This window comes from Typha angustifolia, chromosome 8 (genome assembly GCF_048772165.1).
Source record: "Typha angustifolia cultivar Huaian chromosome 8, ASM4877216v1, whole genome shotgun sequence".
NCBI classification, from domain to species: Eukaryota; Viridiplantae; Streptophyta; class Magnoliopsida; order Poales; family Typhaceae; genus Typha; species Typha angustifolia.
The window spans coordinates 15408760-15434548 of record NC_133246.1 but is presented as its reverse complement, the minus strand read 5'-3'; the positions used below and the strand labels follow the sequence as shown (position 1 = coordinate 15434548).

The 25789-nt window shown below is 36.6% G+C and overlaps 4 protein-coding genes across 12 annotated transcripts; 2 read left to right on the top strand and 2 right to left on the bottom strand.

Annotated features, from left to right (window-relative positions):
* Nucleotides 1-540: 540 nt before the first annotated feature.
* LOC140764845 (CO(2)-response secreted protease-like) lies at nt 541-4370 on the bottom strand. Its single transcript, XM_073103651.1, has 11 exons — nt 4265-4370; nt 3907-4001; nt 3705-3802; nt 3413-3565; nt 3124-3235; nt 2437-2986; nt 2186-2286; nt 1835-2077; nt 1652-1766; nt 1351-1564; nt 541-1261 (listed from the first exon to the last, which is right to left on the bottom strand). Exons 1-11 carry the CDS (start codon nt 4343-4345, stop codon nt 708-710), a joined length of 2316 nt encoding a protein of 771 aa, XP_072959752.1. The 5' UTR covers nt 4346-4370; the 3' UTR covers nt 541-707.
* A 1556-nt stretch (nt 4371-5926) lies between these two features.
* On the top strand, nt 5927-8138 carry LOC140764847 (probable serine/threonine-protein kinase PBL11). Of its 3 annotated transcripts, none has more exons than XM_073103658.1 (6): nt 5927-6061; nt 6198-6517; nt 6627-6762; nt 6956-7092; nt 7181-7304; nt 7677-8136. In XM_073103658.1, the coding sequence occupies exons 1-6, from the start codon at nt 6031-6033 to the stop codon at nt 7976-7978; spliced, it is 1050 nt and encodes a 349-aa protein (XP_072959759.1). In that variant the 5' UTR covers nt 5927-6030; the 3' UTR covers nt 7979-8136. The 3 variants fall into 3 exon arrangements, with proteins under 3 accessions (XP_072959759.1, XP_072959761.1, XP_072959760.1); XM_073103660.1 differs by having other exon boundaries at nt 5958-6061; nt 6313-6517; nt 7677-8138; XM_073103659.1 differs by having other exon boundaries at nt 5987-6061; nt 6201-6517; nt 7677-8137.
* A 193-nt stretch (nt 8139-8331) lies between these two features.
* Nucleotides 8332-9914, bottom strand: LOC140764849 (serine/threonine-protein kinase-like protein At1g28390). The gene has a single exon (XM_073103661.1). It carries the CDS (start codon nt 9608-9610, stop codon nt 8585-8587), a length of 1026 nt encoding a protein of 341 aa, XP_072959762.1. The 5' UTR covers nt 9611-9914; the 3' UTR covers nt 8332-8584.
* A 1467-nt stretch (nt 9915-11381) lies between these two features.
* Nucleotides 11382-25525, top strand: LOC140764846 (alpha-L-arabinofuranosidase 1-like). Of its 7 annotated transcripts, none has more exons than XM_073103655.1 (18): nt 11397-11650; nt 12380-12587; nt 13410-13464; nt 14025-14236; nt 14941-15062; nt 15172-15325; nt 16331-16400; nt 18211-18356; nt 18449-18494; nt 18590-18642; nt 19619-19763; nt 21364-21482; nt 21585-21656; nt 22232-22335; nt 22872-22928; nt 23522-23720; nt 24820-24963; nt 25247-25525. In XM_073103655.1, the coding sequence occupies exons 2-18, from the start codon at nt 12411-12413 to the stop codon at nt 25367-25369; spliced, it is 1998 nt and encodes a 665-aa protein (XP_072959756.1). In that variant the 5' UTR covers nt 11397-11650; nt 12380-12410; the 3' UTR covers nt 25370-25525. The 7 variants fall into 7 exon arrangements, 6 of the variants coding, with proteins under 6 accessions (XP_072959757.1, XP_072959756.1, XP_072959753.1 ...); XM_073103652.1 differs by having other exon boundaries at nt 11399-11650; nt 12369-12587; XM_073103654.1 differs by lacking the exon at nt 11397-11650 and adding an exon at nt 11791-11961 and having other exon boundaries at nt 12369-12587.
* Nucleotides 25526-25789: the final 264 nt, after the last annotated feature.

Genomic DNA, 25789 nt, shown 5'->3' with positions numbered 1-25789 from the left:
AATCAAGTATAATTGAGAGGGTGGAGGTATAATTAACTTAAAATTATTGACCTAAGCTGCCTACTATCCAAATTTAATACGAAAAGAGATTTTTCCCACCATAAGACTATATTTATATGACAAAAAAAATAATTTCTCATCAAAAGGAAATCTGTAAAATAATAAGTAGAGGCAAAATTATCATTTATCTTTTTGTTGATGGCGGACTAATGATTATTCTTTGGTTTAGAATAAGGGCGTTAAATACTTAGATTAAAAGTACATAAGAATATCATATAATTAGATCAATCTAGTGAGGTAAAGTGTAACTTCTCATATAACTAGCTTAGCTTTCGTTGAGCTTGGCTTGAATTATTTTTTAATCTAAAATTAACGATCAGACTTGGTTTATTTAATTTCAATCTAAGCTTAATATCAGATTTATTTGAGGAGCAGAGCACGAGCTTTGGATTCAAGTTGTATATTAATATCAACCTCAATTGTAGTGCATATATTCCTATAAAGTTAATCGAGCCAAACTCTGTTCTTGATGACTGGATCAGTGAAACACGACTATTATTAAATCTTATGTATAAAGTACACCAAGAAGCTAGCAATTGAAATTAAAAAAATATCAAAAGTGAAACCAAGCATCAAAATAGAAAGAAACAAACACTTGTGTAATTGGTTTAGAACTTTGAGAAAAGGAATGCAATTCAAAACCAAAATTACACAAGATTAACTGCAAAAACTGTTCTAACTGAGTGTGCCCCATCAGACCATGTCAGAGTCCCATACTCATACCCCTTCTTATTACTTGCACTCGTAGGAGAGAAGGTGATCTCATAGGAATTCTTCCTCCATCTCTTTGTAAAGACCAACCTCTCAGGTGATACTTTTACCATGAAACCAGTTGGAGCATCAACAGTGGCAGTGTAATTAGAATTTGGAGGCCCAACATTGGTTACAGTTCTGGTCACACTCACTGCCTTCTTGCCATCAAATCTAGCAATAGATATGGAAGGGTAGTTGATGTTGGAGATGAGCTCTGGTGAGGTAGTCGATGAGCAGCTGAAGTTGGTGCCTGAGACCTTCCTGATGATTTGATCCTTGTAGCCATAGTAGCAAAGGAAATTGAGGTAATCTTCAGTGGTGGTCTCAAAGACTAATCCTGGGCTTAGAGCTCTCAGTGGGCTTGTCTCGCCTGCTCCCATGTCATGGAAATTTGCATTGCCTCCTATGCTGTTTGTTAGAGGATTTGCAAGGTTGTTGGTTGTTGTTGCTGCCAAAGAACCAAAAAAAGAGAGCAACTTTATCTACATGAAGTCATGGAAGAATTGAGTGGTGGTATCATGACAAATTGACAGTTACCTGTTGTCATAAGAGCTGATCTTATCATGGAAGGAGACCATTTAGGATGTGCAGATTTAACAAAGGCAGCAGCTCCTGCGACATGAGGGCAAGCCATGGAGGTTCCTGACTTGATGGCAAAGTTTGATGGCTTCTTTCCTACTGGAACAACTCCAATCTCAGCTGAAGGTATCGACGCCGCGAGAATGCCAACTCCTGGAGCCATCACATCCGGCTGATAACACAAACGATTATGTGCATCAGTATATCAATATGCTTTCGATCTGATAGATTATTTAGAAGACTTTATAAGATTTTGAACCTTGAGAATGGCTTCTGTGAGGCCTCCAGGACCTCGGGCCGAGAAGTACGCGACGACTGGTGCTGGTTTGAAATCCCTGACATCTTTGGTTGGGAGGATTACAGCCATCGGCTTCCTGAATTCATGTCATTCTTGTTAGATTCAGGCCGACTTCTTGGGAAATTTTAGTGTCTGGAAACTTACTTGGTAGAGTTAATGTAGTTAAGTATCTGAACTCCAGCATCATTTCCGATTTCAGAGAATGGAAAGCTACCGGAATCAAATGGCACACCTTTTTCAGCATCATCAATTAGGATCAGACCTTTAGCTTGAGCGCCTTCGGCAACCAATTTCTTTACTTTTCTTGATACTGTTGGATCATTGTCGACACAAACTACTATCTTTCCAGCCGTCTTACCGGTGTCCAGCGATCCAGGATAACAATTGCTGAAATTTTAGTTAGCAGAGAATAGAAAGTTGTAGTTATTAGATATATGTTAGCGAGAATTTTAGAACCTAAGCAACGACTGCAGCCATTAGAAAACTTAAGGATACCTTGCTTCTGATACTGGCGTATATTCTGTTGCTACATCTGCCCCAAGCACAAGAGGGTACTGTAAGGAGTTACTAAGATTGGAGAAGTTTATCGCAAATCCCTGAGAAGCATTACAAGATCATTTACACTCCTTATTTCTATCAATAGAGACATCAAACAGGATATGGTTCGTCTCATAGAATTTGATGTTCTGCGTGCATGGTTGAGACATATGGAAGCATGATTGTTATCATAAATGAACTCTGATTACCTTCAAAACATTTCCATTGCCAAGAACAATGTTTGACTGGAAAGTTCTGTCAATGCTAGAAGCCGCCACAGTTACGATCCATGGAGCTGAATTAACAACAGTAAAAGGATCTGGTCCATCGTTGCCGCCTGAGCAGACCACCAAAATACCCTTCTGGTTAGCATGGAAGGCACCAAGGGCTATAGGATCATTTAGAAAGTCTGACTGGAAGATGGAGCTCATCCCTATCGATATTGAGATAATGTCGACCCCGTCATTTATGGCATCATCAATGGCTTTCAGCACAGTAGAGCTAGCACATCCTCCAAGAGAGCATGCCTTATACATTGCAATCCTACTTGATGGAGAGCCTCCTCTTGCCACCCCTTGCGCAAGTCCATAGTAGCCAGCATTGTCTACCATTGATCCTGCAGCAGTGGATGAGGTGTGTGTCCCATGGCCGACTGAGTCCCTTGGTGATCCAAAGGAAGTCACCTTATGAATGTCAGAACCATTTGATGGCAATTGAGCTGATTCAGCTTGGCTATAGTATCTTGCACCTATTAGTTTCCTGCAGTGGAGATGTATGCATTATTAACTTACATAGGAGTCAGCTGATAACGAATTTGCTGATATGCTACTGCTAGGAGTTTAATCATGTTTCACTATCTTTTAGATGAAAATTCTAATAGCAACTCAGGATTTCACCTATTGCAGTCAGTCTTTTTAAAATCAGATGCCTCCATACATGTTCCTTTCCATCTTGAAGGAATCTCTCCAATCCCTGCATCGCTGAAACTAGGCGACTCTGGCCAGATACCTGCAGCAGGAGATTGCGAGAAGTCAGAATTAATGGCTTGTTACATGTATCAGGAGCAGACCATTATAGTTCAATTATAAGTAGAACATTATAGGAAAATATAATTTTAGTCATTTGAAATCTAGAGTAATCATTCTAAATTGATAACCCACTAGCGACAATGTGCAACTGAAGTACCTGTGTCAATAATGCCAATGATAACATCTTTAGATGCACGAAGACGCAGTCTCTCTGATCGAAGGCCTGACTCTGCATCTAAAAAACCCCAAGAACGCGTTGTATGGAGCTCAAGAATCCGGTCACGGAACACTGACACAACTCCATCATGGCCTGATTTCAATCATCTAGATTTATTATAAAGACTGCAGTTGCTAATTAGCACATACTTTATAGCATCAATGTGCTATAGCCAAAGAAAATAGTCCATTATGAACTGTGCTATGAGGCACAAGTTGGAAAAAGTACAAACCAGATAATAAAGTAGCTTCTTTTTCTGTAAGCATGGCGGAGAAGCCCTTGAATGCATGATGATAGCTTTGGGTTAGAGATATTCTTTCTTTCTCTTCACTGTGATGATCATATAATGGTGGAACCACAAGTCAGATTAAAAGGCATAGAGTTTGCGCCGATCTTGTAAAAACTCATGGCTAATTTTAAGAAAATAGTGCTACCTTGGAATAATGGATGACAGCATTTTCAAGTGAGCTGCTTGTAGAACCTCTGGGTTCCCATCCTTTGGACTGCTGCCCATGTAGACAACATAAGACTGTAGGAAAAATTGGAGTATTATATACTGAGATATCACAAAATATATCTTAAACAATTCAAACATTGATAAGATATAAACATAATTATAAGGTAAGCTTCTCACATATCAAGCATTTAATTGATCAAGCAAGAGAACATAGTCCTAACTTCCGCTATAATGATCCAAAGAGAACTCTTAACAATAGCTAGTAGAGGCATAATCTTTGAAGCTCAAACATAGTTACAGCTATTGCATTTAATTGAAATCTACTTTGGTTTTACCTCGGATTGTTCTGCAGTGGCATGGAGAGAATGAGATGCAAAAAAGATTAAGAGGAACAAACGCAAGAACTCGTTCGCCATGAAAAATGACAAGTTTATTGGTCTAATAGACATTGTAGCTTAACAAAGTAATGGAAGTGGATGAGTCTATTTATAACAACTTCTTGACATTCTTTTGGCATCAAAGGAATCTGATTCATCTGCACAATCACAACTTTTAGTTGTTAATCTTTTTGTTAGCTCATTACTTCCTTTAGAATTGGATACACTTGGATGTGAACTTCTCTTTTATATATTTATTTATCATATTTTCTATCTTTAACTTTTAAACATCTACGTCTAAGAGGACTGTACTACTTACTGTGAGATCTGGAACTGACACAAAGCTTTCTTCACAAAGAGGAATGGAATAAGTTTTCTCCCACTTCCAATGAGACCTACATTACTTACCTATAACCAGAAAAGAAAAAGAAAACCTGTGATCACATAACAGAATTAAGTTCTGAAAAATGTATAAATTTCCATTCGGTTTCGACGAAATTACGCCATCTGCACTTTTATTCAGATTTTACGTGATACTAATGACAGCTAAATTAAATTGTGCTAGTTGCAGAAAGAGATAACTTGCAGTAGTTCTATCAATACTGTACTGTTAGATCATTCACTTTTTCTTTTCCCCCTCAGATGGTATCATCTTCTCTTTATCTTTCGGTTTCGCTTACCCTTGGCAGAACAATCTTTATTAGACTTGATCCAAGACAGTGATCAGACTGAGAAAGTACATAGTCTCAAGATGTCAACAATACTCATCAATGAGGCACATGACCAAAAGGAAAGGAGTTTCTACATCCCATAGATTCCCCCCTTGGTCTCTCTCTCTCTCTCTCTCTCTCTCTCTCTCCTTTGCCTCTGTTGCAAGCCTTGGCACTTTATTCCATCACAAGCCATGACCATCTGTATTCCATCTCATCCTCACTAATCGAGCAATGATTTAGCCATCTTGAGGGGGAGCAAAGCCAACCTTAAAGAAGCACTTGGAGCTTTCTCTTTTGTTGATCATCAATAAGATTAAGAAAATTAATAGCAAATCTTTGTCCGTGCATTGTGAACATTTACAACAGTCTCGATTGGTTTGCATGAACTAAAATGCCTACGTATGGCAACAGATTAACAGCATGTGTTCTTGTTCCTTTCGTAGGTCTCAAGGCGATCAAAGAAGCCTTTTCTTTTTGGTTTGGAAAAGCGATAAAAGAAGAATAGAAGCTTGCTCATATGGGTCACCCGACTCACCTCTGTGTGGTTGTTGCATGTGAAAGCATTGAGACTTCTAGTAGCTAGGAACAAATGCAATCCAGAGAAGACTCTATTTTATATATAAAAAAATTAGTGTTGGAACAACGAAATGCTTAAATAATATCACAACAAACACTTTAATCTTCTCGATTTTATTAGTTAAAACAATGAGACATCATTTGCTAATACCAATTATTTAGCTTAAGTAAAATGGAACATTTACACCTTTGACCCCTCCAATGGGGCAAAGTGCGGTGATGTTTCAACTAATGTGGGGCCGAGACCTCATGACCTAGTTAGTGTTTACGCGTGGAATGGGAGGACAAGACTTTGACTTAGTTATTGACTCAAAATCAAGAGGATGATTTTTTTTTCCTTTTTCTTTTCGTTTTTCTTTAAATTGGGTATGTTTCTCTTTTATCATTTGTTAGATGGAGTAGTGGCCAGTTCTTGCGAGATCGGTGACACTACTCATGGGAAATCTCTGCGGGAACTTTGCTTCAGGTAAGGAAGTCTATAGTGTTAACTGGAAGCCTTTTAGATACTATTCTTTTTGTAAGGAATTTAAGTATGTAATAAAGTTCTTTGTAGCCGTTGTTGCGTTCACTATTAGGCGTATTTTAACAATTAATATCTGCAGAAGATCCAGTGCCCAGAAATAGGATTTCCAAGTTGAAAAGATCAAGTAAAGCAACTAGTACTAACTTAGGCAGTTCAATTCCAACATCTAAAGTTGATGTCTCATCTGCAATCAGTTTGAAGTCCTTCAGCTTGGATGATCTCAAGATTGCCACTAAAGATTTCAGTTGGAATTCATTTCTCGGAGAAGGGACACTCGGGGTTGTCTACAAGGGATGGATTGATAGGAAAACCTTTGCTCCTACAAGACCAGGAGTTGGAACTGCTGTTGCTGTTAAGAAACAGAAACTGGGAAGCTTGCAAGGACACAAGGAATGGCTGGTATAGCTATTTTTCAGATTAGATACTTATAAGTTGCTTCTTCTTTTTTTTCCCGATTACCAAAGGTGAATTGTACTTCTTACTTTCACTTTGATCACTGTGTCTGCAGTCAGAAATCACCTACTTGGGCCAATTTCACCATGAAAATCTTATAAAGCTTGTTGGCTACTGCTCAGAGTTTAATAGCAAACTTCTTGTTTATGAGTACATGCAGAGAGGCAGTTTGGATAATCATCTATTTAGAGGCATAGTATTTAATCTTCTCTCTTTATATGCAGACTTATTAATTTAAGGGTTTTCGAAAAAAGATTGAAAATTTATGGCATCTATTTTCTCCTAGTTTCTTAAAATTGTGACAAATAGTAGCTGTAAGCACACATCTTTTATCATCAAATTGTACACGCTGCTAATTTTTATTGCGAATTTCATCTGTTGTAGGAGGAGCGCAGCTGGTTTCTTGGACCGTACGAGTCAAAATAGCCATCGATGTCTCTCGAGCATTGTCATTCTTACATAGCTTGGAAACTCCTGTAATCTACCGTAATCTGAAGGCATCTGATGTTCTCCTGGATTCTGTATGTCTTTATTTATACAGAAGAAAAATGTAGCTGCCCTCATCAATTTTCTGTTATGTGTTGAAACTTAAGGAGAAACTACTTGCAGGATTTTAAAGCAAAACTCTCAGATTTTGGCCTAGCTAGGAATGGTCCTACTGGAGATGAGACTCATGTGTCTACTAGAGTGGTTGCAACTTGTGGTTATGTTGCTCCAGAATATCTTGCAACAGGTTACATTATAGCTTAAATAATCTGTCCTGGCATACATGTGATCCCATCTCAGAAATGTAGTACTAGATGACAGTTAACCTTTGCCTCTGATTTCTCTTCTGTCATTGCTTTCTGCAATGGAATAGTATGATGTTATGCCTCAATATGTGTTGCAATTTACCTTACTTCCGGCTTCTGCTTTCATATTAGTACCTATAACAGATGTCGCCGGGCTCCAATTTTAGTTCCCTTTGTAAATAACCTCAATACATTTTGCAGTTCCTCAATTACAAGTCAAATACGGTTTACATCAATAAAATTTGATTGACTATTTGTATATGTAGAACTAGTCCTTTGTCAATCTTTTTACACGATAAGCTTTTCTGTTCCAGGTCACTTGACTGTGAAGTGTGATGTCTACAACTATGGGATCCTGTTGTTAGAATTGCTCTCTGGAAGGAAAGCACAGTCATTTTATACTGAGAAAAGAAAGATAAAAATGGATGCAAGACTTGAGGATCAGTGCTCAAAGAAAGAAGCACGAGCTATCTACGTTCTTGCTTTGCAATGTTCAGACGGGGATCCGAGAAAGAGGCCAAACATGACAGAGGTATTAACCACACTAGAAGGGCTTCACAAATCTGAAGCCATGCCATTGCCCAGAGTTGATCACTCGAGGAATCAGAATTTATGAACCTGAACTAGCTTCAGTATGTAGCTGAATAAAATGCATATATTGCACAACATGCCACTTCTTTACTTGAATAGAGTTACCAGATTAGAAGACTGTAACTCCAATTTGAGAGCAGTTGATACTGGCTTCATCCAATTTAATGCCTTCTTAATTTCCCCATTCAGAAGTTTCTCTTCCTTTATTTATTGCTGCTGCTACGGTTGCTGAATTTGGTAAACTTGACATTTTGGTATCTTTGACCGTGAAATTTAATTCTTCCATAATCAATGCCACCACATAGAGAATCTGTTGCTTCTTTAAATTTAGTGAATAATATTAATGAAAATATCACTAGAATTGAAAGCCAATGAGGCCGTAGGTAATTGCTCTTGTACAAGCTAAAAGAAGTAAGTAAAAGATCTTTCTTTCTTTCTTTCTTTCTTTCTTTCCTTCTTTCCTTCTGTGAAAAAGAAAGGACTCAAAGAAAGAGTAGTTAACTATATGTGAGTCCAAAATATGACACAAAATGAACCCCAAAGTGAGGACTGAGAAGCTACCTAACCCACTTCAGCTTGTCATGTCACTGCCTAAACTTCTTCAAAACTAACAACCACACCAAATCCAAATCTAATTCGCCTCATCATCGCCGCAATCATTATCTCCACTGACAACCAGATGATCTCTGCACACTATCTTTGTCGTCATTGCCCTCTTCTTCACGATCTTCCTCCAAGCCTGAACACACCTCAGAGGACACCAATTTGGGCGGCGCCAAATGCGTTCAACTACCCCTTGCAACTCCCCTACAACCTCCCCCATTAATGGCCTCCTCTCCGCCGCCTCCGAAACGCACCGCGCCGCGACGTTTAGTATCCGGGCCACCGGTTTCTCCATGTCGGCCAGGGCTACTCTCCGATCGCAGACGTCGGCGTACCGGTGAGCTCGAATCATCGGGGCAGCCCACGCGACAATTGAGGAAGGATCACCGTCCATGTCCATCACCTTCCTAGAGCTAACGAGCTCTAATAAGACCACCCCAAAGCTAAACACGTCGTTCTTGGGGCCCAACTGTCCCGACTCGGTGTAACATGGATCCAAGTAGCCTATAGTCCCCGCTGGCACGGCGGGATCCATAGACGGCGGCTTGTCGTCTCTCACCGAGAGGCTGAAGTCGGCCAGCCGTGCGTTAAATTTATTATCCAGCAATATATTCGCCGATTTAATGTCCCGGTGGATGATCGACGGCGAGGCCTCGTGGAGCGCGAGAACAGCGCAGGCGATCTGGAGAGCCATGGCGGCGCGCCGAGGCCAACCCGGCGGCGCTGAAGATGCGTGGAGGAGGTCATGAAGAGAGCCATTTGGCATGAACTCCATGATCAGAAGCTTGTCTGTTGATCCATGGCCCTGAGTACTCACACCTATAAGATTGACAACACTTGGGCTGTTGATGGATCCAAGTATGTTGATCTCATTCTCTAGCTTTGAATCACCTTGAATTGATTTGAACCCAGGCGATGGCTTCTTCACTGCTACAAGCTTGCCATCCTTGAGGATACCTTTGTAGACACTCCCATGGCTCCCCTTCCCTATTAGCCTCTCAAGAGAGAAGCCATTTGTGGCTGCTTCAATTGCTTCATAGCTGAACTCTTTCATTTGAGCACTTCTCGATTAACTCCTCCTCCTCCTCCTCCTCCTCTTCTTCTCTAGTTGTAATTGGAGTAGAAAGTGGCGGAGGAATATTGACCACCTTGGTGCAATAAGGTAAAAGCCAAAAGCAAACTGTAATAAAGGTTTGGGATAGCAAATAAAGAAGGCAAAAGCAATGCTATATGAGAGGAGGAGCCAAAGCTGCAACTGCCCGTTGGTCCCCCCAAAGAATAAGCAGTGCTGTATGGATTTCCCTTTTTTATATAGCTCAAATACTATATTAAAACATTCAAAGTGGTTGTGTTCATCCTTATGTTGTGAATATATAATTCCTAATGGGTCATGCCTAGAAATGCCATCAGAAAGTAAATAGAGGAGAGAGGTTTATTTCTAACAATAATAATGTGTATAGTTAGAGCATTGAGTAAAGTTAGGAACTTTTCTAGGGAATTTTGACAATGATGAGCTTCAATTTCTTTGAATTGATGCATATGAACAGTCGAAAACACTGTTAAAATTCTAGAGTATTAAATAGCCATCCACTAGGATGTCTACGTTCTTATCTCCACTCTGGTTTTCCTTCCAAGGTGCTTTGATCTGTTCTCTCGATAGAGATATCTCCAATTCCATCCCTTATAAGCAATCCACTCATTTAACTTATCACAAGAGGGTGGTAAGTGGAGATATATAAGATTCTTTCTTTGTGTTTGATGAAATGCCTGTAAAGGTAGAGATCCCATAATTTACTCCACAATGGCCGAATATTTCAAGATATGACTTCAAGCATGCCATTTTCTTTGAAAAGTTTGAGAACAAATCAATTGTTTAGCAAAGACTGACTGTTGTTGTAGATTAAAGCAACCATATCCATTCGAGTAGTTGCCCAAAGGTTAGGTGTGTGAGTAGGGCCCACCAACTCAATGCTAATATTAATGAGAAACATAGATAACAATTTTAATGCACCATCCTGGATTAAAAACTCTATATATATATATATATAAAGTACGTAGACGAAGAGCTTAATTAATACTAATAAAATTCATACAAACTCCATAATTTTTTACTAGTAATAATATTAGTCGATCATTTTCTTTTTAGACAAATCCTGCTCTCTCTCTCTCTCTCTCTCTCTCTTACTTGGTGAACATCACATCTATAATGCCGCGTCCTACCCGGCCCACTTCATTGATGTGAATGGTAGTTAGTGGGAGGGGATTTAATAAGTTCGTCTTTTTTTTTGACATTTTCATCATCAAAGAATAAACCTTTATTAATTGACTTTAGTTTTGATCCTAACCTACCTCTCTAGCAGCATTCTCGTTAGCTTGTACGTTTCATCTTCTACTTTTCTTTGAGCTTTTTTAATTCCCTATTTTTGAGGGTTCCTGCACGAGATTCATGCGACAATTTGGAAAGAAAAGTTGCAAATTATGAAACTTGACGAGGATTTAATGACGAGATTAATGGAAAACACAACAAGGGAGTCAAGTCATATTCATAGTTTTGCTAAAATATAAAAGGATCTATGTGAAAATATGTAATAAATCTGGGTCTGAGTGTAATTAAGCCACATGGGGGTCGTAGATGTAATGATGTAACTACTACCTAACTGGACTATAAATATCTTTATTGTCCTTTTCATCATTACCTCCACTTAATGACTAGTCATATGAAGCTTACACAAACTTCCCTATCCTTCGATCTCCGCAATCTCAACCGTACGATCGATGCTTCAGAGAAAATGAACGGTGTGGATCAACTGAGTGCTTATCCGCGATCGGCTAAGCACTGGACTCGGGGGGCCCCACGCATGGCCTCGGCGAGGACTTGGAAGCAACGCGACGAGGAAGTGAGGATAGACCATCGGAGCCGTTCAATGGGCATCCGACGGATAGGGTTCGGCGATCCGAACAAGATCCGGGCCGGAGCATACAACGACGTCCGTGGTCGGAAACCTAGGAATCTTGGTCCTTATCCTTCACCTGCTTTAATCCAGTGAGATGATGTGATACTGCTCAAGGTTCCAGCTTCTTGAATCGAAAACCGGTAATTTTTAACAGTGTTTTTATTTCTTGACAATTTTTTAGAGGATTAATTCTGGAATTTGGTTCTTTTTTGGGGGTGTTTATCGTCTATGCCGGGTGGTTTTCTATCAGGTTTTGCACGTCGTAGATGTGCTACATTGAAGATTGCGACTGTTTTGATAAACATTATAATTGCGTTTTCTATGGAACAAGCAATGATACTTACAAGGAATTCTGATGTGATTGTATGTCGTGATGTATTGCCTATCTTTAGCTTGAATGCTAATCTTAGAAGCACTTCTTGCCTGTGGCGTGGTTCACCTGTTTAAATAGGTTGCCTTCGGTTGTTTCTTGAATGCTATGATACTGCTTAAGATTTCAGTTTCTTGAATTGAGATTGGTAATTTTATTAGTACTTCCTTTATAAAGAATACCTTTTTCTTTTCAAGATTCTGGAATTTGGTTCCTTTTCCGAATTTGTAGTTTGTCTTGTTCCGATCTGTTGTGATATTTTATCAGTTTTTGGCGTTGTATATGTGCTACGCGTTGGAAGATTGCAACTTGTTTTGATCAATTTATAATCGCATTTTCTACTGAACAAGCAATGTTACTTGCAAGGAATTCTGATGTGATTGTATGTTGTGATTCGTTGCCTGCTTTTAGCTTGAATGCTAATCCTAGAAGCACTTCTTATTTGTTTCTATATATGATGTATATACCTGATTCACCTGCTTAAATAGGTTGTGTGCAGCTGTTCCTTGGATTGGATTTGGTGAAGGCCAATGGATCACCGACTTAAATGTTTCAACACATTGTTCCACTTCTTGTTTCTTATATGCGGTGTATTCCAAACATTGGCTACTGGGCTCGCAGCAAACCAGACAGCTGTCCTGCATGTAGATGCTTCTCCCGGACATGGCAGGGAGATTCCAGAAAATATGTTTGGCATCTTTTTTGAGGTGAACGAATTTTTTCCCTTCTTTGTTTCTGCTATTCAGTAGCTCAATGACCATTTGCAACTTAATTGCATTTTATTTTTTGATTTACAATAATGGAATCCAGTATGCACCACATGTATAAATTATATTTATTTTATTATAATAAAATGTGCGTCGACTATAGTAAACATAAATACTGAGTTTCAAAAGCTCAATCTTGCCAATTAAAAAAAAAAAACTACAATTAAATTGCAAAAGTCCCGTAGTTCAATTGTTGAGAGCTTAAGTTTTGTGTTGTTTTTCAGTTTTTAGTTGTCGTATGTCAAACTTTACAATATAAACTCCACCACGAGTCACTCCATGGTTGATTCCATCTGCTATTTGAAAGTATTGCCAGAGTATTATACTCTAGTAGTCTTTGTTTCTCACCTTTTAATCTATAGTTATTATTTGATTGAAAATATCACTTCTTTAAATGCTTTTAGTCCTTCAACTAGTCATTTTTCCTTGATAATCTATTCTCATTTGTCAAGATTTCTTGTCTTACATCCCCTTTTTCTTGTTATAATGCTTACCTAGATTTTGTGAATATCTTTCAATCTACTTATGATTTGAGAATTTGAAAGTCATTCGAACACTTTTGGTTAATGGACCTTATAAGAGATTAATAATAGTATTGCACTATTACATTCTTAGGAAAATTGCCACTGATGCTGGTTACATTTATAAAGTTACGTTCCTAGCAATGATGAGACAAGAAAAGATTCAGTTGTCCTGGATTTACTTCTATATTTTGTTTAAATCTTCATTTAAGGTTAATCAACACTTGCAATACAATTCCAGGAGATTAACCATGCAGGAGCTGGTGGATTATGGGCAGAGCTTGTAAGCAATAGAGGTAGAGTTAATTGATCATTGACACACTAAATATGATATCCAACAGTTGAAGTTATTATGTGATCTTGCTTTAGCATATAAGAGTTTGCTCAGTATTTCTTCGGATGATATTGAAAGAAAATCTCCATACAGAGTCTCAAATACAATAAAAGAATGATTGCATATCTTGTTAATGGATCAAAGAAATAAATGTGAAATGAACAGAAAATCACTATTTTAATGAAGAAACCTTGTGAAAGTTAGATTTGAATTAAAGAAGGTTCTACTCATATAACCTATTGGAATAGGTCCATATAATGATCAAGCAATGCTCTGTTATATTTTATTATTCTTTTTTGCTTGCAAATTCACTCCATAGACCTGAATGAATTTTGACATTGATCTAACATGGTTTTGCTGAACATTTTTGTTTAGCCTTGTTGTCTCCTAATGACGAAGGATGATTTATGTTAACATTCTGCTTGTTACATTTTCAGAGTGATAACTTTTGCTACCTGTTACATTCTTATATAAACATTGCCTGCCTGGTTCAAACTGAAGCACTCAGAATTTTGTATCCAGGATTCGAAGCTGGCGGCCCTAATACTCCTTCAAACATTGCCCCATGGTCCATTATAGGAGATGAGTCAGTGATAGTTGTAGCGACTGATCGAACATCTTGTTTCGATCGTAATGAGGTTGCACTCCGAATGGAAGTACTTTGTGATGACGAAGGGCCTAATATCTGTCCAGATGGAGGTGTTGGTATTTACAACCCTGGTTACTGGGGCATGGTATGAAGTAACCAATTTTGTAACTATTTACTGATTTTATGCTTAATTCGATGTCTTCTAAGTAACATGAAATTTGCTGATTTCTATATTTTACAATTAATTACATTTTGACCTTCTCAACTATCACTCCATATCACTTTCATCCCCTCAAGAAAAAAGTGGACATATATACCCTCTGAAGTATCTAATTATATAACTAAGCTTCTCCATAAGAAATTTTATTAGTAAAAATATTAAAAAATTGACTAACTAATTAGATGGACAAAATTACCCCTACTTTCTCTTCACCTCTCTTGTTAGAAGTGGGTAGAAGTGGATTTTGAAGGAACTAGAGAAGATTGATTTAGAGTTTGATTTTCTATTAGAATTTCTAATTAAATGTTGATGGAGGGGCTTAGTGGTACAATTACATAGTTTAAGGGGGTGTATTTGTCTATATATTTTTTTTGGTGTGAGAGCAATACATATCCATAGTTGAGAGGGTCAAGGTGTAATTAACTCCATAATTTATCCTAAACTGTTCTTGATGCAGTTCATTATCAAAATTCATTTCTAAGGCTTAATAGTCGTTTTATGTTGAAGCCTTGATCTTTTCCTTTATTTAATATGCTGACAGAGTGACAACTGCTAACTTCTTTACTTTTATTTTCACTGTTTTCATACTTGTAAGCACTAATGCCCCTCTTCTTACTGCAACATTCCAGTATTTTGAGGAAGGGAAGGTCTACAATGTGATAATGTACGTTAGATCGTTGGAATCAGTGAATTTATCAGTTTCACTGACAAGCTCTGATGGATTGCAAATTTTGGCCACAAATACCATCATGTGAGCCTATTAGTGGATTTGGATTATTCAGTAGTTTGACAGTGGATAGTAAAGTTCCTATGGTTTTCTCCTTTAGATAGTCATAAGTTTGTTTTATTTGTTCTTGCAGAGGAGATGACATTGATACTTCAAGCTGGATCAAGGTGGAATTTCAATTAGAATCCAGTGGAACAGATGCCAATTCAAGACTTCAGTTGACAACTAGAAAGAGAGGGGTTATATGGTTTGATCAAGTATCAGTCATGCCATCTGATACATACATGGTACATTTCTTTTCCTTGAGTCATACATATGACCTGCTGAGATATGTTCTTACCTGTATTGTTATAAAAGATCTGAGGGTAACACTTATCATTATACAAATGTGTGCTTAAATATTTACATGCACATTCATGTACGGACTTTTCACACAATCAATCATGTGCATATTATATTTATTTCTAAAATTGTTAGATGTGTATATATAATAATGTATTATGCCACATAAATGTATGTTCTTCGTGGGATAATGTGATAAATTATGCTAACTTAGTGAAAAGATATGCGTCACTAGATTTACTTCCTATTTATGCAAGTTATAGTGAATGGAGATCTTCTTTGAGGAACGAATATCAAATCTTAAAAACTCGTAGTACACAATCATTGACTATGATATGATTTGACGACGAGATACATTAGCTGAATTCATTAAACTAATGAATGGTTGCAGAATGCAGAGGGATAATTGGAGAAGGTTGCAGGGTTAAGGATGGATAACGAGCTTGCATTGTGAATTTATTTTAAGGCTAGAAAAGGATAGAAAAGGAATGGAGGGATATGGTGTAATTTGTGGATAAGAACGATGGGGGAGATGAATAGATGGATTTTGGCTATAGATTATATTGGAACAAAATGGTGGATGGAAGGGAAGGATGAGGAAGAAGAGAAGGGAAGTTTTGTAAGTAGCAAATAGTTAATGAGACATGTGCATGTCACATGATTGATTTCCATCATTCGATGTCATGTGTGTCTAAGGAGGTGTATATTGTTCAAAAGTGATAGGTGATAGGGGATCATTTTATAATCTTTTCTCGTAAAGGGGTGTAATGTGATCTTAGGTCAGTTGAAGGGTCAAATCATTTAACTTGTACATTATGTTTTCTAGAATATAAGGTGTCTAATTTTGTAAATTGTCCTAAATTTTCTTGGAATAAAGAATAAGTATTCATCATGAATCTGGTTTTCTTTCATTCAAAGTGAATGATGAGGTAGTTTTATTTTATTTACAGGGACATGGTTGTAGGACGGAGTTGGCTTCCATGTTGGCAAATTTGAAGCCTCGATTTCTCAGATTTCCAGGTTCAATTGAAAATTCTTTTTTGATTAGTCTTTCTAGCATTTTAGTATTCTATAGATCAATTTAGTTCAAAACTACATAAAACCCATATAATTTTAATGATTAATTTAGTGAAAATGTTCAATCTAAATTTATGGATGGCATATTACATAATAATAGATACGCCTTGCTCAAAGAAGGTACAAAATGCATCAGCAATTGCAGCCCAGAAAGAGCCTTCAGTGATTGTTGAAGTTATCAAAAGCTTCCTAGCAGTTATCAGATATTTAATACAAGTCTGCCTTAAAGGTTATAATTGGGCTACTTCAATCAACTTGAACCAAAGCATGGTTAAGAAAATGTAGTCAGAATCCAACGAGTCTAACCTTCTGAATTCGGAAGTGATATAATAGCTGAACACTAAGGACCAGAATGATAGATTATAACAATCTGACACGTTTATGCTTCTGGTTCCATTCTGATAGCAGAAAGCCAGAAACTAATGTTTTGCTTATTTCAATAAGGTTCTATAATGGTACTGTACAGCTAGGAATGGCAATTGGCCAAGTTACATGGATTGGACTTGGGTTGACCACTAAGTCTAAGAGATAACACATCAAGATGAACACAACCCTAATAACCCTACCTATAGCCAATGCAATATCCGTACAACCTTATATGGTATATCATACACATGTAACTATAAGTTATTTATCTAAATGTTGCTTAATCACTCTTAATCCTTGGTACATGACCTTTTGTTAGTATTTTTAAGCACTTTGTTTAACTCTTTCATGACTTGTGAATTCAATCTCATCTTTTACTTTATCCTTAGCAGATATTAAGCAACCCATCTAGATTTTATCTTCAGCTAACATATTGCTAGCCGGATGCATGACAATGTTTGTCTAATTTTTGGAGAATGTCCAACTAAAGGTGAAGTTCACTGGGTTAGGTTTGGGATTTCTGATAGGTTTTGGTTAAGGTTTGGCCTTCAACCTGACCCAAGTTGCCCAAGTTGTTGCCTTAGCTTGCAAGTTCTAGAACCATTGAATTTGGTCCAGACTACCGATAAAGCTGTATTGAGTGTTTCAGATGGCTTATATAGGAAAAGTGCAACCTGTTAGGCTTTAATTGCTCTTCTACTACAAAGTAATTTTCCTTTTGACTGAACTTTAGAAAACGATTTTACTGTTCTTTTGAAAATACCTGCAGGTTTTTTCACTTAAAGTGCTGCAATTTGCAAATGAACCAAGACAGACCTCACAGAGTAACTAGACAAAGTTGATACTTAAAACCGTTATTGCAAATAAATTTACCTTGAATTGTAAACCTCATCAACCTTCCTTTTTTCTGTAAAACTTTTCTGTACTATGCCCATATGATTGTATCACATTACAGGAAACTAACTTTTATTAGAGCAACCTATTGGTTAATATATAAAACTTCTTACTGTTGCAAGTTTTGCCTACCTTTTCATATCAGATCTTGCGATGAGTACTCTTGATGAAGAAGAGGCCTTTATTCTGCAATTTTTAATGAATATAATAGACTGCTAGTGTAAGGAGATAGAAAGTTATTTGATCAGAGAGTGGTTGTAACATTTTCATCAGTTATGTACTATAGTTTGTCTATTATTGTAATCTTCTATGTATGCGGTGTCCCTTTTATTTGTGTTCTTTTTCAGTTAGGCCGTCATTTATCTTAGATAAGTTGACAAGGATTAATTAAGCTAACATTTATTTCATTTCTTGTTTACTCCTAATCACCCAAGTTGGTGGACCAGTGGCAGACTGCAAAGATGCTTATTGATATGCCTTTTTATTGTTTTAGGTGGTTCTTTTGTTGAAGGTGAGTGGTTAAGAAATGCATTTCGGTGGAGAGAAACTGTAGTTCCGTGGGAAGAAAGACCTGGCCGCTTTAATGGTGTATGGAAGTATTGGATCGACGACGGGCTAGGATTATTCGAGTTTCTTCAAGTAGGTGTCTTACTGTTATAACAAGTTCCTTTTTTAAAAGACTTTTACTGCTTAAATATCAGAAACTGAATTGCTATATTATTGTCTTCCAGCTATCAGAGGACTTAGGTGCCTCCCCGTTGTGGGTAGTCAACAGTGGTAACTATTCATCTCCTCAAATAGCTGAATTTAATGGACTAGAATATTTCGTTCATATATTTCATCTGATCAATTTTTAAATTTTAATGTTGCAGGAATCAGCCTTAATGATCAACTTAATCCTTCAAGCATCTCCGCATTTGTGCAGGCATGTCTAGACATGTAGCTTACTGTGTAACTGGCCATTGTTAAACTAATTATGCCATAATTTTTCTTAGGTTTATCTATTGGATTCTCCTTTTTGTTCATATATATCTTTTGGGTTTTTGATAGATAAAGTGCCATAATTTTCATGCTTTAGGTGGACTTTTACAAATTTATTAGAACTTTTTTTTTCTCATTTTGGCCCCAGGGATCCTTGGTTGCCAGGCTTGATCAGTAAATGGCAAAACAGGCTACATAAAGTCTTACAAAGAAACCAAGGATGAGAAAAAAAGATAAAAGAGGTTTAGTGGAAAAATATAGTTGAACTTCGAATAAATGTAGAAAGGCAAAGACAATGTCAGTTATATTCTAGCATAAAGAGTAGGACAAGCTACTAGATGAGAATGTGAGATGATGTCATTTTCAAGTCTATGAGATCAAAATGTTTTGTGAAATGTTGAGTAAATAATAAATAACATGGGGAGAATCAGAAATGGGTGTGAAGAAAGGAAAAGGTCTCAAAGCCTAAGAAATTATGGAGAGAAAGAACATGCTATCAGAAGAGTAGGATTTCAATAGCTTTGAATATCTGGGAATTGTTGTCAAAATTGCAGAGAGGTCTCATGTAAAAGAAGCGAACAAATTTAAGGTTGAAGTCTGAAAAGTTCAAGCTAAATTTAAGTCAAAGGTATGAAAGTAGGATGCCTGTCAGCACTCAGCACCTGTCACAGGAAGGCTGCTGTTATCAAGGTGTCCAAAGATCTAGTGAAACTATTATGGAGAGCTCTACATGAAAGCTGCCAGTGCTTTTACTTGTTATGTTAAAGTAGTAACTTTGTGAGGGGAATCTTAAATTTGTAAGGGAAGCTTATTATTTGGATCAACTGTTATCATATGGTTCCTCTATGAAGATAGATCACACTTGGCATAGGGCCCTCACTCATAAACTTATTACATCCTTTCTGCTTACCATATTGCAGGACATTCTTGATGGTATTGAGTTTGCTAGGGGGGACCCTGACTCCCAGTGGGGCTCCATTCGCGCAGCAATGGGGCATCCGGAACCATTTCAGCTAAATTATGTTTCTATTGGAAATCAGGACTGTTGGAAGAAGAACTACAAAGGTGTGCATTCTATTCACATTAGGATATTACTAGAATACGGTTATATCATATACTCATACGTGCAATGTCATATTTGTCCTTTTGTATGTAGGAATAAGGCCATAGTCTGTATTTGAGTGCAATTATTTCTCATTTTCATGTATACATAATTGTAAATTAACTTCACAGGCTGACTTCATGACCAACTTATAACTAGATATATGCCCCACCTGGCCTACTTATATAGTTTACTTTTATTGCTAATATTTGAGATGTGATGATTCACAGACTCACTCTGTGGTGACTGTTGAACATTTTCTGCATATTTTTAGTGTGTTTATGAAGAATTTCTTGCTCTTGTTACCTTTGACTCTTTGAGTACTTGTTGCAATCAAACAACCTATCAATTCAATATCTTTATAGTATGGGCATAACTTCATTGCTTTGTGGAAGCACCTCTGGAAGGCCACAACTTGTTCTGTCGACTAATTAATTTGTAGCTTTTATCAGGCAATTTCTTTAAATAGATATGGTACAGATTTTGGATGCAGAGAGTGATCTGATATATCTTATATGAAGTTAAGAACTGAAATTAGTACCAGAAAACCTATGTAAGCATCCCCGAATTAGTTGTATATTAATTGAAGATAATGCAAGTGCCACTTTCTTGTCTAGATTTTTTCACTAGAAGGTCTTCTTTACTAGTTTTGGACAACCAAACCATCTTTTGGTAGAAAGAACACGTGAACTATGCCAAAGGCTACTAGCTAATCTAGTCCCTTAAGGGAGATCCACATTTTTTGCAAGCATTTTAAATCCAATCGAGTAGAAATCTGTTTTTTAATGAATTTATCTAACATTCCTAGTTAAACAGACATGGAGGTATACCTATTCATTTCTATGGGCTACTCTGTGCCCATCATCTTACAGGCAGAGCCAAATCTGTTAAATAAATCTACATTACTAAATGATCTCCAAGGAGACTAAGTCATCAAATCTTTTTCTTCGAATGTGAGTTTGATCGATCATCAGCCTATTTAGACTGTCTACTTGGTTAGATATTTCTTTTTATGTAATCAATTGTTTTTGTTCATTCCCACTTGGGACTATTGGCTTGGCTGTTGTTTCTTGTTGTTTGTTCTTTTTAATTATTTGCAGTCGCTTTTTATGTTCTGCTAAAGAACAACCAGGTCAATAGTATTCTTCTATTTGAGTTTACGACTTGTTATGTAGTATTTATCCTTTTGGCTTGGTACAATTGACTGCTTTGCTATATTTCAGATAGAAAATAATTTTTGAGGATTAATTTTTGCTAACCAAAAGAGTCTTCCTCACTGAAGCATAATTGATAACTAAACTATTTTAAATGTTTTATAGATAACTAAATATATCTTTGTTGATAGACTTACATATTTATTGATACTATCGAAATAACTTCCACCAGTACTTCATACTTTATAGTTTATGGTCATTCCTTTGCTATAAAAACAATTTCAGCAAGATGTTTATCCTTTTTTTCGCTTTGTTCTTGTTAGATTGTTCCACTACTGTATATGTTCTATTATATTCATGGTTGAGACAGGAAAAAGAGCTCACTGTGCCTTGGTTTTGTATTGGATAGGGAACTATCTAAAGTTTTACTCTGCAATAAAAGCTGCCTATCCAGATATCAAACTTATATCAAATTGTGATGGGTCTGCTTACCCTCTGGATCATCCTGCAGATTTATATGATATTCATGTAAGAATCTACAGATTCTTCTGCTACTATGTTTGTCAATTTGTTTTTATCTGCCATTACCTAGTTGTGAGTCACTAAAATCAAACTTCTTTTCTTTGGTAGGTTTATACCTCTTCTTCCGACATGTTTTCGAAGGCTCATCAATTTGACCAGACATCACGTAGTGGCCCCAAAGTATGGTTCATCAATAACTCACCAATTACCATTGGTTTATATATCTGCAACACAGGACCAGACTACAAACTTTTTTGTTGAAACTTTAGAAAAATGTGTAACATAGTGAAAAACATATCCAAGATGGACAATTAGATTTTCTCACATTCTCTTTTTTCACCTTCAAGTAAGTTCTCTACAATCCCAAGATGCAACGATTGCTAAGACATGCTAAATTTTTCCTTGAAAGATCAGTATGAAGTTTGTAGTCCAACTTACACACACTCACATGGCTAAAATAGAAACTTTATATGATATTTTAGGAAAAGATTTAACACTTTTTCAACCATATGAATATGCCTTGGGATCAAAAACACTTGCCTCAAGGTGAAAACAATTCTCTTGTTTTCTGTCTCCAACTGAGATCAGATTTTTACAATCCTGAGGCGATCAATGGGTAAACAATGTCATAACTTTATTCAATATGCAACACAAAGTTTGCATTTCAACTCATATCTTCGATAGCTGGAAACCCATACAGTTTCAACGTAATTAAGGACTCCTGAAAAAGATCATTAGCTGTCATACAATTCCAGGCATTTGTCAGTGAGTACGCTGTGACGGGAAAGGATGCTGGCAAAGGCAGCCTTATAGCAGCAGTTGCAGAAGCTGGCTTTCTTGTAGGATTGGAAGGAAACAGGTACTTTTAGTCACCTTCCCATCATCCTAAATGTGCCTGTATTCTGATAAATTTTCTTGTACTTGCATGTGAGAGTTGTAGTTGAGGTCCATATTTTAATTAACAGAATCTTTTTCTTCAATCGACATGTCCCTGAGGGTAAACTTATGAAATTCCAAGTTCTTTTAGTTCTTAACTAGGCATTGTGATTTAGTTTGTTGCATATCAGTTGATCATCATGTATATTAAGCTTCCACAAGAAGTGGAACTCATATATTTACTCAATTGCAATGCTATTTAACTGCAGTATGTTGTGTGTGTCATTCTATTAATCTAATTTGTTTTTAAGAGATTGAGGTTTGAATAACAAAAGCTTGGGCGATTGGATGTCAAAGAAAATTTTATTTCCTTTATGTGGTTGACCCTTGGTGATCAACCTAGATATACTAAAGTTTCTTCTCATATTGATCTTTCCAACATTAACAGTAAAATGTTGTATTACGAGTACTCTCTAATCCTAGTTTTAATTGATTGGTTTGATGATAATTTTTGTGCAGTGATGTTGTTGAGATGGCAAGTGCTGCACCACTCTTTGTTAATGATAATGATCGTCGGTAAGCTCTTATAAATTGTAAATCCCGAATTTCTACCTTACCATAAAAAAAAATGCTTACCATGATTTGACTTTTTCTGTTTCTCAAACTAATTAGGGGGATAGGTGAGTTTTTGAAACTATTTAAAGAAATGGTGAGTGGTCCTTTGGCACATAAGAAACTGCTGCCAACAAAAGTGAATGTATTACTGAATGGTAACAACTTAGTTGATCTAGGTTGTTGCAGATTGGTAGGAAAAGGCTCGTACTGTCAGTGATTTGCTCTTCGTGGCAGCCATTTTATGTGCCATATTTCTTTGAAGTCTAAATAGTTTTGAAGTGTTGAAATCATCTATTCATCTTATTAGTTTAAAAATAAACTTTTTTCAAAAAAGAGTTCTGTGATTTTCTTCCACAATGAACAATGTATGGTTTTTGTTTTCTAACTTAAGGATGGATTAGGTGACTGGACAAAAATTGGCAATCGTAATAAGAAAACTTATTTGAGTTTCATTGTTCAAGAGCTATTTCTAGTCTGAATGAGGACCTTCATCTTTTCTTCCAATTCAGTGTCTTTATCATGTTCTAAGAGTTGCAAGGTTTTTATTGGTCAAGATTTAATCCAGATGCCATAGTATTCAACTCATGGCAGCAATATGGAACGCCGAGCTACTGGATGCAACATTTCTTCAAAGATTCTAGCGGTGCATTCCTTCATCCTTCATCCATTCAATCTACATACTCTAAACAGATTATTGCATCTGCAATTGCATGGCAGAGTTCAGATGATGGCAGCAACTACCTGAAAATAAAGGTCCTTATTTAGTTCTTTGCACTCCAAGATGCCTCTACATCTTTTTGTTAATGAAATTGAATTTTATGAAGTTACTCTTTCATTTCTAACAAATGCTTACTGTCTGTCAAGTTATATATTAATATATTTAACAGTATAGTATTAGAAATTAGAATCACATCATGTTTAGTCATGTACTTAGGCTGAAGAATGTTGGGCCATCTTCTAATGAGAATGGGCCCACTTGTCTGATAAGCTAGGATGAAAGAAGTGGATAGGCCCATCATGCAACAGTATATGGAGTTCTTTATGCTTTTGACTTACATTTATAGGCACAGTAGATGCTCCTTTTTATCCTTTTCATACTGTTGTTTGTTTTGTATTCATATACACAGTCATTACACACTTGCACCAACACGTGGATTAGGAGATTAATCCTCCTCTAATTTTACCTGATGTTTTACATAAAGATTTGGCAGAACTTGTATGGTGTAAACCATTAAAAGGGGTAGGCCTCTCTTTAGGCACTGCTTTAGCAATCTTTAATGTTCAGGCCAATATCACTAGAACTAACTCCTCTTTCTTGAATGAGATTTTCTAAGATGGATGGTGAGCCTCATGGAATGGTATTGAAAATGTCTTGATTGAAAATTTAGTTGGAGGGTTAGAAGAATCTACCTTTGTTACTCAATGATGGAAAGTTCAGCACTTTGGATGGATATTTTAAATGGCAAAGCTTGTAAATTAGTAGACACCAAAAAGGTAGAAGAATATAGGTCATCATACTGATAAGATAAGAAAAAAGCTTATTTGTCAAATCTTGAAGAAGAATTAAAAAGATGTGAAGCCAGAATAGGAAGATCCACCATGATTCTTTAATTTGTTGCCACTTCTAACTTCTTGCTCTTTTTTCTTATTTTTCACAGAAGAGGTACTGATGCACAACCTATTTAATAAACTGAGATTATTCTCTTCCTACAGCATTAATATTCTTCTACAAGTGTTGCTAAAGTTTAAGTTCATTATATTGATGTTTGCAGTAAAATACTTTTAGCAAACATGAACTTTGTGAACTATGGGGCTTTCCCCATAACATAACCAAGAAAACGGTTTTCTGCAGATTGTCAACTATGGGGGTGACTTTGTGAATATGAGGATCTCAGTGGATGGACTAGAAGATGATGTCAACTCAACTGGATCAATAAAGACTGTGCTTACATCCAGAGGCCCGTTGGATGAAAATTCCTTCCAAGAACCAAATAAGGTTAGTAGTAAGAATATTAAAATAATAAAAGTACATCATATAAGTGAAGTTCTAATCATGTTATAGCTACAATAAGAATAGGGGATGCAACAGTACATATCTTTCTCGAGAAACCTTGAACTTGGTTGATATAAATGTAGTCATACATACATCCTTATCTTTCCTTTGTTAATGCTTTTACTACAATTAAGAATGGGAGAGAATTTTCATACATTGGATTCTTATTGGGCTTCTGCAAGTACTAGTAAATATTTTATCTAACAGTTTGTTTTGGTGATTGTAGGTTGTGCCAGTACAGAGTATTCTTCCAAATGCAGGAAAGAATATGGATGTTATAATCGACCCGTATTCTATCACCTCATTTGATTTGCTACTCGATCTCGAAGTGTACAAATCCGCGATTTGAAAATGTACATTGAAAGAATGAAGTAGAAGAAAAGATATTCATGAATATGTAAATATGGATTATCTGGCCTTGAGTCAATTCAGAATTCCTGGTTGTAATTAATATTTAATGGAACACTAGTAATATCAAATCTAAATTCACGTGATTTGACTACAACAGCCCTGTTTTCTGCTTGTGAACTCTTGCGTTATTTCTAAGTTTTATATTAAATCTAAGTTGATATCTCATCTTTCTCAACTAGTGTATCATAAAGAAAGGGTTCATTGAGGTAATGGCTATTGTGAAGGCCATGATGGTATATTTACGCATTTGGAGGAGATAATTTGTAAACAAGAAGCTGTTCATATGAAGAAAAAATATTTATGCTTCATCTCTCTCCTCAGTTGCATGTGCTGAACGTAAGCAAATTAAGAAAAAAAT

Coding starts and splice junctions, on each gene's coding strand:
- LOC140764845 (XM_073103651.1), bottom strand. CDS start 4,345: ATGGCGAACGAGTTCTTGCGTTTGTTCCTCTTAATCTTTTTTGCATCT. Junction 3,566..3,704: donor AGAAGCTACTTTATTATCTG/GTTTGTACTTTT, acceptor GATTGAAATCAG/GCCATGATGGAGTTGTGTCA. Junction 3,236..3,412: donor CATTGGCATTATTGACACAG/GTACTTCAGTTG, acceptor CTCCTGCTGCAG/GTATCTGGCCAGAGTCGCCT.
- LOC140764847 (XM_073103658.1), top strand. CDS start 6,031: ATGGGAAATCTCTGCGGGAACTTTGCTTCAG. Junction 6,062..6,197: donor CTGCGGGAACTTTGCTTCAG/GTAAGGAAGTCT, acceptor TAATATCTGCAG/AAGATCCAGTGCCCAGAAAT. Junction 7,305..7,676: donor TCCAGAATATCTTGCAACAG/GTTACATTATAG, acceptor TTTCTGTTCCAG/GTCACTTGACTGTGAAGTGT.
- LOC140764849 (XM_073103661.1), bottom strand. CDS start 9,610: ATGAAAGAGTTCAGCTATGAAGCAATTGAAGCAGCCACAAATGGCTTC.
- LOC140764846 (XM_073103655.1), top strand. CDS start 12,411: ATGGATCACCGACTTAAATGTTTCAACACATTGTTCCACTTCTTGTTT. Junction 21,483..21,584: donor CAGATTTATATGATATTCAT/GTAAGAATCTAC, acceptor TTTCTTTGGTAG/GTTTATACCTCTTCTTCCGA. Junction 24,964..25,246: donor CCTTCCAAGAACCAAATAAG/GTTAGTAGTAAG, acceptor TGGTGATTGTAG/GTTGTGCCAGTACAGAGTAT.